The 11,335-nt window shown below is 38.6% G+C and overlaps 1 protein-coding gene across 1 annotated transcript; it reads right to left on the bottom strand.

The window, feature by feature from the left end:
• Window positions 1-10,463: 10,463 nt before the first annotated feature.
• On the bottom strand, window positions 10,464-10,972 carry LOC135594299 (arabinogalactan protein 23-like). The gene has a single exon (XM_065084697.1). It carries the CDS (start codon window positions 10,867-10,869, stop codon window positions 10,693-10,695), a length of 177 nt encoding a protein of 58 aa, XP_064940769.1. The 5' UTR covers window positions 10,870-10,972; the 3' UTR covers window positions 10,464-10,692.
• Between the last annotated feature and the right edge of the window lie 363 nt (window positions 10,973-11,335).

The following is an 11,335-nucleotide window of genomic DNA, read 5'->3' as shown; positions in this document are numbered from 1 at the left end:
ACTGGAAAACCCGAATGAGGATCTTTCTTATTTCTATGGATTTTGAATTATGGAATCTTGTCGAGAATGGTTTTTCAAAGTCTTCTCTTCCAATGATCGATTGGAATGATTTGGAGAAGAAGGCTTTCGCTCTAAATGCAAAGGCTATGAATGCCTTATTTTGTGCACTCGATAAAAACGAGTTTAACCGTGTTTCAACTTGTGAAACTGCATTTGATATTTGGCACACACTCGAAGTGACCCATGAGGGCACAAGTAGAGTAAAAGAGTCAAAAATCAATTTGCTGTTACACTCTTTCGAACTCTTTCGGATGAAACCGAGTGAAACCATTGGCGACATGTTTACCCGTTTCACGGATGTCGTCAACGGTTTAAAAGGACTCGGAAAGAGCTTTTCGGATTTTGAGCTTGTTAATAAGATACTAAGATCCCTTCCTAAGAGTTGGGATCCTAAAGTCACCGCTATTCAAGAGGCAAAAGATCTGCGAAATTTCCCTCTTGAAGAACTAATCGGGTCACTAATGACCTATGAAATGACTTGTAAAGCTCATGAAGAGCAAGAAGACATCCTTCCAAAGAACAGGAAGGATATGGCACTCAAAACGTCAGAATGCCACTTGAGAGAAAACTCAAGTGATGAGGACTGTGATGATGACTTGGCACTACTAACAAGAAAGTTTAAAAAGTTCTTTAAAAGAAACAAATTTAAGAATGATGCAAAAAATAAACTTGAACCCAAAAAGGACCAAGTGATCTGCTATGAATGCAAAAAGCCGGGACACTACAAAAGTGATTGTCCCCAAGTCAAGAAAAGAACAACAAAGAAGAAGGCGCTCCAAGCAACATGGGATGATTCGAGCGCATCTGAGGAAGAGGAGTCCAACACCGAGCAAGTTGCTCATTACGCCTTAATGGCCATCGAAGACGAGGTAACAAATTCAATAGATACTGATTTATCTTTCGATGAATTATTAAATGCTTTCAATGACTTATTTGACGAATGCAAGAGTATAAGTAGAAAATATAAATTGCTGAAAAAGATGCATGATAGTCTTATCTGTGAGTTTGATAAGTTAAAAGTCGAACATCATGATAGTTTAAATTCATGTATCAAATGTCATGATTTAGAAACTATGCAAAAAGAAAACCTGCTACTCAAGGACACCTTGAAGAAATTCGAGGTTGGTAGCAAGTCATTAAACATGATCCTTGCAAACAAGGGTCACATTCCAAACAGGAGCGGGATTGGATTTGTGAGAAATCCTCACCAAAATCCAACCACCTTCATAAAAGGCTCCATCTTACATGTTCAACACCAAACCAAGTGCAACTTTTGTTGCAAATCTGGACACAAGACACATTGTTGTCCATTCAAGAAAATAAGTCCAAACAAATTAATTTGGGTTCCTAAGGGAACCATGATAAACTCTATGCAACATGATAGAAAATGTAGATCTATTTATGAGGCACCCAAAAGCAAATGGGTTCCTAAAGATCATCCCTTCCTATAAAAACATTAAAAGTCTAGGCCGGAGCAAGAAATAATATTCTGCTCCTTGACTCTCAATGGTCATAAACCAAGAATCAAAAAGGAACTCTCAACGCTTAAGTAACAAGTGGAAGTTATCACAAATACGATACAATCAGAAACATATGATACCCCCCTGATTTTCAAAACCCGTTCATCTACGAATCAATTCTTGTAGAAACTAAATATGTCATGATCTTAAAAGGGATACCAAACAAACATACGTATGCACGTTAAAAGATCTATCTTACAAAGAGCTTCTTCCTTAAATAAAAACTCATACGAAATCATTAATTGCGTTGAAACTCTCCTCAAGGCAAAGGCTCCCTAATCAAATCATCTTAAGTGCTCACCTGCTGCAGGCGGTGGCACCTCTCCAGCTGGCGGTGGCACCTCCAGCTATCACGGGTTGCCAGAGGTTGCACCGCTCCAGCCAGAGGTGCAACCGCCAGCAGCTCTGCCCTTTAAAATCACGCTAGGGCCGGCTAAGGAACCGACCACAACTCACCCCCATTTTCTCCTCTACTCTTCCAAGTCTCCTCCATTCCCATTTCACTCCTCTAAGCCTTCCAAACACCTCCCATTTCGGAGCAAAACATCAAGAATCCTTCCTTCCCTTGAAGATTTCACAAAGGTACTCTCTAAGAAGCTCTTAAAATTCTGTTTTGTTCTTCATTTACTTTAGCTCATCATCATCCCTCTAAACAGCAGTAGTAATGGGATCTAGAAGATCCTCAAGGGACAAGGGAAAGAGGAGAGTAGTAGAAGAGTTTGATCTCACTCTTTTTGATTCCAAAAACCATGCTGAAAAATTTCTCTCCTTCGAACTAAGAAGCATCAATAAGGGAAAATACGTAGATCTGAATGAACTAAGAGATGTAGAGACTATCCATTGGTTTGCAAACCTAAATCTACTTCCCATTTTGCAGATCAACGAACCCATTTATCCTAGACTAGTTAGATTGTTTTACAACAACATGCAAATAGATGATGAAGAAAGGATATCAACCTATCTCTTAGGACAACACATCTCAATCACTGATAGATTCATTTGTGATATGATAGGTATTCCCATGAAAAGCATAGGACTTTACTTTAAAGGATCATGGGATGAACAAACTATTGAAACATCCTACGTTGAAGCCTTAGGAACAATCCTTGCCAATCCTAACATAGAATCTATTCCTAAAAGTTGTGAACATCTATTGCCCTTTAACACTAAGATACTTCATCATATCATGACTAGTATAATTCTTCCTAAACAATACCATCATGATGAAGTGAGTCAATTGGAATTAGGAATTATGTACCTAATCATGAAAGGACGTGACATTTGTCTTGGCTATCTGATCCAACAAAACATGTTGGAATTATCTACGAAAGATATGATGCTCCCATATGGTGGAATAATTACTAGAATAATGAAAGCTTACGACATTCAAATACCACTAGAAGAAGAAGTAATGAAATCAGATAGATTCAGCATAATAAACAAAAATCTACTTCACCGACTAAGATGTCACTATAAAAACGGTAACTGGGTTAGAATGCCTAGAAGAACTGATCCCCCTCAGCCTGAACCTGAACCTGAACCAGAGTCGGAAACCCCAGTCTTTAGGAGTACCCACTCTCCTCCGATCTGTCCCTTTGAGGAAACACATCCGGTTGAGCAAACTCACACATCATCCATCGAAGATATCGGGATTCGGATGGACCGATTTGAACAAAGACAAGAACGGCTTGAACTTCAACAAGATCAAATCCTAACCGAGCTGCAGCAAATCCATCGACAATTTGACTCTTTACTTAGGCACTTTAATCTTCCACTTCATGAATAAGCTTGTATAAACATCTGATGTTGTAAACTCTTTATGTTATTCATGAAGGACTTTGTCTTTATGGTTACCTGATATGCTGTACATATAGTTATCTTTGTTTGTGTAAGCATATTTGCAAACATCTCTTGTTGTTTATCTCGGTTTTTGCACTGAAACTAAAAAGGTTTAAAAGCCTATGCCTTGAAAAATATGAAGCAACATACCAATGTAAGTTGATAAGTCAACAGTATGACATTGATATGGTTGCTAATATGATTGCTATCTTACCATGTGATGCAATGCTACACTTGCTGAAATAAAAATCTTGCTATGCAATATGATACAATGCTACACTTGCTGAGATAAATATCTTGCTATGCAATATGATAGAATGCTGCACTTGAAATAATTGTGTTACTACATCAAAAGATTCAAACACATTGATATTAGACATCACTTTATACGAGATCATGTCTCTAATCAAGATGTAACCATAGAGTTCATTGATACTAAACATCAACTAGCTGACATTTTTACAAAACCCCTATGTGAAGAACAATTTGATTACATAAGAAGAGAATTAGGAATGTTGAATTGTCCGAATACTTTAACTAGTTAAAATTATTTTTCGGATGTTATTACTGTTGCAAATTATGTGACAAATATTTTTAACCAGATGCATGTAAGAAGTTCATTTTTCGGTTTGTATGCTAAAAATGGGATGTTCTTGTACACTCTTATGAAAACTCTTTGAAAAATGACTTTCCTCCGTCAAGCAAAAATAATAAAAAGATATATGTGTCATGACTTCCTTTATATGCTTGATAATGCTATCATGCTTTTTGTTGATGACAAAGGGGGAGAAACATATGAATTGATAAACACTATGTCATAGCTGAACTGCCATCATCATATCTATGTCATAGTTGCAAATACTTGAGTGATGCTATAAACAATGTTATGCCATCCTTGCATCACCAAGAGATATGTGAACATGTGCTATAGTTTGCATCATATCTTGATTTGATATCCTATTTTGTGAAGTAAATGCAAACTTGCTAGAAAATCTCAAATGTGTGCATCATGTAAAAAGTCCTTCGTAGCTTTATATGTTTACATGATGAACAGTTACAAACACTATAATACAAACGTGATGATGAATGTCAAGCTTTGACATCATCCTTGAAGAGATACATCATGATAGGTATCATGATGGGAGTATTGATAAGTTTAACTGATCTAACTTATCAATACGTCACTTGAATTCTTAGTCTTGAATTCAAGGTTGACTTATCTCAACTATGGCATATAGACAGGGGGAGTTAAGGATAACTCCATTATCAATTGATTGTCATCATCAAAAAGGGGGAGATTGTTGAATCTCAGATTTTGATGATGAAGTCAATTGTCATTTGTTATCTAATCTAAGTGTTGAGATAAGTGTGCAGGATTAACTACGATATGAGTAAGACAAGCAGTAGGTGTTGCGCCGGAGTCAAGATCATGATCACGTTGGGAGTTCAAGAGTTCGACGGAAGTTCGGACGGTCGTCGGAGGTTCAGCGAGGACAGATCCGAGAAGTCCAGAAGCTTGCCAAGCGAAGCTCGTCGGAACTCGCCAAGTGGATCGTCGCAAAGTCCAGGAGTATGCCGGATGTCCGCAGAAGGATCACCGAGGGTTATCGGTTGATCGACGGAAGTTGGCCGGAAACTCACCGGAAGAAGCGATTGACGCATCGGAGCAAAGCTGCAGAAGTTGTCTTAGAGTTAATCGTAGTTAGCATGATGATTAAGCATGAAAATGGGAGGTGATCCCATTAGCTTAATCTTGGGGCAATTGGGCCCCTGAAAAGATTCAAAGTGGGCCGAATGGAGTGAACCATTCGGACCCTGATTGCAGCCAGGAGGTGCAACCGCCTGGGCTGTGGGGTTGGGAGGTGCAACCGCCCCAGCCAGGAGGTGCAACCGCCTGGGCTGTGGGGTTGGGAGGTGCAACCGCCCCAGCCAGGAGGTGCAACCGCCAGGGCTGCGAGGCTGGGAGGTGCAACCGCCCCAGCCGAGAGGTGCAACCGCCCAGAGCTCAGTCTTCGAGCTAGACTGGGCGGTGCAACCTCCTCTGCCAAGAGGTAGCACCGCCAGAGCTCAAGTTTCGAGCTCTGCCAGGCGATGCAACCACCGAGCTCAGTCTTCGAGCTCTGGCAGAGAGGTGCATCAGCCTGAGCTCAGTCTCGAGCCCTGCCAGGTGATGCAATCACCGAGCTCAGTCTTCGAGCTCTGGCAGAGAGGTGCATCAGCCTGAGCTCAGTTTGGAGCTCTGCCAGGTGATGCAACCACCGAGCTCAGTTTCGAGCTCTGCCAGGTGATGCAATCACCAAGCTCAGTCTTCGAGCTCTGCCAGGTGATGCAATCACCGAGCTCAGTCTTCGAGCTCTGGCAGAGAGAAGCAATCGCCTGAGCTCAGTCTTCGAGCTCTGCCAGGCGGTGCCACCTCTCCAGTCAAGAGGTGCAACCGCCTGATCCCAGAATTCTGGGATTTGATCGATTTGATCGTTTTGAGCTCCAAATTTGAACTGGGTTGGGGCCTATAAATACCCCACCCATTCAGCACTGAAAAGATACAGATCCACACCGAATTCTTGATCTTTTCAGTGATTCTAAGAGCTCAAATTTGTGTAAAGTCCTAAAGTTCTCCTCCTTCTGTTCTTCAAGTCTTGAGTTGTAAAGAGAGGAGAGAAAGAATCTGTAAAGGTTGTCTCCTGAGCCTGTCAAAAGGAGAGAAACTGTAAAAGGGCAGTTAGCCTTCGCCCATTGAAGGAAGGCAGCTAGTTGACGTCGGCAACCTCGTCGGTGGAGGAAGCCAAAAGTGGAGTAGGTCAAGGCTGACCGAACCACTCTAAATCTCTGGTTTGCGTTTATTTTTGAGCACTTTATCATTACTGCAAACCTCCTCCATTACTACTGCTCTCTGCGCTTTCACGAACAAGTTCTAAGTGCTGTTCTTTCAGAATCTGCATTCAAACGTAAATCGTGTTTTCGTACGATCTTCACACTGCAGTTTACGCTTACATTCGGACTCCATTTATAACTGCAAATTGCTTTCTACGTAAAACGCTTTTCCAGGTTCAAAACTGCTTTTAAACGCAAAACTACATTTAGACGTAAATCTGAGTTTAGACGTAAATCTGCGTTTAGACGTAAAACTACGTTTAGACGTAAATCTACGTTTAGACGTAAAACTGCGTTTAGACGTAAATCTGAGTTTAGACGTAAACTGCGCTTAGACGCAAAACTGCGCTTAGACGCAAACTGTGTTCAGACGCAAACTGTGTTCAGACGCAAACTGCGCTTAGACGCAAACTGCGCTTAGACGCAATCTGCGCTTAGACGCAAACTGCACTTAGATACAAACTGAGAATTAGCTTTTGCATCATAATAGTTTTTATTGAACGAACGCAGCTTTTGGTTTTTAATCGCTGTAAGATTTCCGCTGCACTAATTCACCCCCCCCTCTTAGTGCTCTCGATCCTAACAGATTTCTCTTAAAATTATTGAAGAATGATTCAAATCCATTAATTAAAACTTTAAATTCATGATCTTAAATTTAAAATAAATTATATTATAGAAATTCACACATAATTCTTAAAAACATGAATATATCTAATTAAATAAATTAAAACTATTATGTCAATCCAAGAATAAGAATTTTAATAATTAAATTAATATTAAAATTCACTTAAGCTTAAGAGATCAATATAAATCAAATAATCATTCTAACATCACAAAATAATTATCATTATTTACTAATCATGAAAACTTAAAATTAAAACATCATTATGCATCATAAAATCATAACAATCTTAATATCAAGATTTCAAAATATGAATCAAAGCTAATTAAAAAAAGAAATGATCATACCTTTCTTCGACTATCCTTTTCTCCATATCATCTCGAAGTCCTCTCCTCAATCCTCCCATTGTTAGGCTTGGTGAGTGAAAGAGAGTAGCCTCCTTTATATAAGAGAAGATGATATCTCCTCGAAAGGTAAGTAATAATTTATTTTTTATTTTTTATTTATTTTTATTTTACTTTCATACACAAAGGGAGTAATATAATATTCATTTCTTATAGTTCACACACAAAAATGGAATATAAATTATTTACTTCCTAAATATCAAATCACTCATTAGAAAATAAATTAATTAATAATTTAATTGATTAGTAGAATTCCTAACTTATTCACATAATTAAGGAAACCAAATTTAATCATTTCCTTAACTATAGTACAGAAACATAGAACTTAATAATAAAACAATACATCATTTATAGTAATTAATTTATATTAAGGGAGAAATTATCAGTGATTACAAAAGTCTCGAGAATATTGTTCTCAACTAAAGTACAAAGCTAGATTAGCTGTAAACGATTTTGGTCAAAGGAAAAGTATTGACTTTGAAGAGATTTTTTCTCCTATTATTAAAATATCTTCTATTCGTGTTGCTCTTGGTATTGTTGCTAGCTTGGACTTAGAGGTTGAGTAGTTAGATATGAAGATAGCTTTCCTTCATAGTAATTTAGAGGAGAAAATTTATATGGAGCAACCAGAAGACTTCAAAGTCAAAGGTAAAGAAAACTTTGTCTATAAGTTGAAGAAGAACTTGTATGGACTGAAACAAGCTCTAAGATAGTGATATAGAAAGTTTAATTCATTTATGACTGAAAATAGATATAAAAGAATAGCTTCAGATCATTGTGTGCACATCAAATGATTTGGTGAGGATTTTTTTATTCTCTTATGTTATGTTGATGATATGCTTATCCTTGGGAAAGATATGTCTACAACTAACACGTTGAAGAAGGAATTGAGTGAGTCTTTTATAATAAATGACTTGGGGCCAGTAAAACAAATACTAGGCATGCAGATTTCCCATGATAGAAAAAATAAGAAGATTTGATTGTCATATGAGAAATACATCTAGAAGGTATTGGAAAGGTTCACTATGAATAATGGAAAGTCAGTTGGTTCTACTCTTGCAGGTCACTTCAAGTTGTGCTTAGAATAGAGTTCGTTAAGTGACGAGGAGAAAAAGAAAATGTAAAAGATTTCTTATGCTTCAATAGTTGAAAGTTTAATGTATGCAATGATATGTACAAGGCCAGACATCACATATGTAGTAGGTGTAACTAGCATATTTCTTGCAAATCCAAACAAAGAGCATTGGGTAGTAGTGAAGTGGATCCTTAGATATCTCAAAGGAAGCTCTAAAGTTTATTTAAGTTTTAAAGATGGACCATCTATGCTGACAGGTTATACAGATGCAGATACGACAAGAGATATATAAATATAAGGAAATCCACATCAGGTTTTGTACTTACTTTTGCAGAGGAAGTTGTGTCATGGTAATTCAGATTGTAAATGTATATTGCTTTCTCCACCACAAAGGCAGAATATATTACTACTACAGATATTTATAAAGAAATATTATGGATGAAAGAATTTTAATAAGAATTTAAATTGAAACAAGAAAACTATATGGTGAATTGTGACATATAGAGTGTCATTTTCATTTCAAGTCAAAATGTACTTGAAGAGAAATAGTTGCAACTTCAGAAAATTCATACATATAATAATGGAGCAAATATGTTAACAAAGACTTTACCGAAAGAAAGGTAGGAGATGTGCCAATAGTTGATCGGCATGATTTCACGTTGAGGAGTCATGAGATAACCTCCTTTATGGGCTAAAGGGGGAGGTTGTTGGGTTAACAGCCTATTACTTCAGCCCATAGTAGGCTTTAACAACAATAGAGACTACAAAAAAGAGGGAGAAAACTACAATAATAGGGGCAAAAAACTACAACAATAATGTGATTCAAAAAAAGATGAGAAAATGGTAGAAAAACAAAAGAAAGAAAGGAAAAAAGATAAGGATAATGCAGAGAGACTATTCTCAATCATCTAGGCAGTATTTTCATCTCAGGTTAGATCAGATCTATAGTAGATTCTCATTATGATTACTTGGAGATATTTTTTATATTATGCATAGTAACACTGATTACTTGGGGAGATTTTTTATATTATGCATAGTAATACAATCCTTGTATCTCAGTTATTCTTTTGTGATTGCTGCTTAGGTTTTGGGCAAGAGACTCTGAGATTTATATATTCATTATTTTTATAGTAAATTTTCTTTGGTTTGCCCCGTGATTTTTACCCTTTACATTAAAGGGATTTTTCACGTAAATCTTGGTATCATATTTTATTATGATTTTATTTAATTTTGTTGTGTGTTATAACCTACTTATATTTGTTTGTATATAAAGTTTGTTATCTCTTTTTATCCCATCAATATCTTAGATCTCTTGTGCTTTACCCAAGAGGATGATGGACGAACACGTGCGCGGAAGGGGAGAATTACAAAAACATTGATTCCTTTGATTCATACTGTTTAATTCATGTACGCTATATATTCTTTGAATATGGACTCATCGCATTTTTTTTATATTGGACTCCGTAATGATTGTCACTACGATTTGAGTCTGTCTCAGTTAAATTATTCCGAGTGTTCGTAATTTGGGAAGAGAGACGTGAACAAGATCGGGTCACACGGACTACCATGCATCGAAGAAACAAGTAGAGCTCCTGAGGTAATAAGGTATTATCAGGTTAACATGATCGTCGATGATTTGTCAGCCATCAGGTTCTTAAGGTTTGGTAATCGGTGGATCGAATTTCCTGTTAGTTGCGACGGATAATAATCTTAATCTCGGGGCTTTTTTTTTTTCTAAACCTCCTCTATGTATGATGCTTTCTGGCATGAATATCTCAAAACCTGACAATGAAATCACAGTAGGAAAGACCCTAAAACGACAAATCAAGATAAACGCTAAGCAAATCGTTGAATTCTTGGGAATCGGAGTTACAAGGGCCAAGTAATTATGAGCAATGAATTGCTCAAAGCTTTTCTGTGTTATGGTTGGCGGTCGAAATCAAATTGCTCGCATATGCGGACTCCCGTCACAGAGAGAGAGAGAGAGAGAGAGAGGTGATCCGGTGTGCGACTCATGCATTTGCAGGCACACCATAAGATCTCCAACCAAAGCAATGCCGAAAATAAATACGTAGCCAATTATGGATTTTATTTCTTGTGGTTCATTAACCAATCGCACTAGTACGAACACCACGCACCGTATCCTCTTTGACATCAATTAAATTAGAAAGAAATGGCAGTAGGAGAACAAAAACGAAAGAATACGGATCGATGTCAACGACAAGAACCATTATACAGCAAACCCTCCCTGAATGAAGCGGCTGCTGCTGCTTCCTTCCTTCTTTCTTTGTTCTTGTGAGGTTACTGCAGGTACAAGGCAAAGAAGGAGAGGAGGGAGGCCCCGATCGCGGCCCCCATCGCGGGGTTGATGGCGAAGGAAGCACTGGCGGGGCCAGGGGCAGGGGCCTCAGCTGCCAGAGTGGTGGTGGCCGAGGCGGCAGCGATGAGGACGGCACAGGCGATCTTTCTCATCTCCATTGCTGAGCGAGAGAACTCGAGCGGAGACCTCCTCGTTAGCTGTGGAAGAGATGAGAAAGATGGTAGGGCTCGTCTCTCCTATGCAGACCCGAGGAAGAAAGGTAGGGGGGTGGGAGGGGTTTTTATAGGACCCTTTAGTGGTCTGACTGATCCCGTGGAATGCAGTTGAGGATTTGTGGCCTTTGGGCTTCCGCATTCCGGGTGGTGGAGGTGGCCATGTCATGTCGGCGAGATGATGAAGGGTTACGTGCTTGCATGCGAATGGTCAGTGGAGGTTTTATTGACCACACATCAATGGTTAATTGTACACAACCAGAAATAGCGAGTCTAATTGGAGATGTGCTGATTGCATGTAGATGGCGTGGCTGATGGCTTTCGCTGTCATGTGAGCCCCATGTCAATGTGGTTTAATTAGGACTGCCCGAACAATTAGTAGCACACTGCAACGATGAATGGCCGGTGGAGA

The sequence above is a fragment of the Musa acuminata genome, chromosome BXJ1-9, assembly GCF_036884655.1.
Source record: "Musa acuminata AAA Group cultivar baxijiao chromosome BXJ1-9, Cavendish_Baxijiao_AAA, whole genome shotgun sequence".
Lineage (NCBI taxonomy): Eukaryota > Viridiplantae > Streptophyta > Magnoliopsida > Zingiberales > Musaceae > Musa > Musa acuminata.
This window is presented reverse-complemented; position numbering and strand designations above follow the sequence as displayed.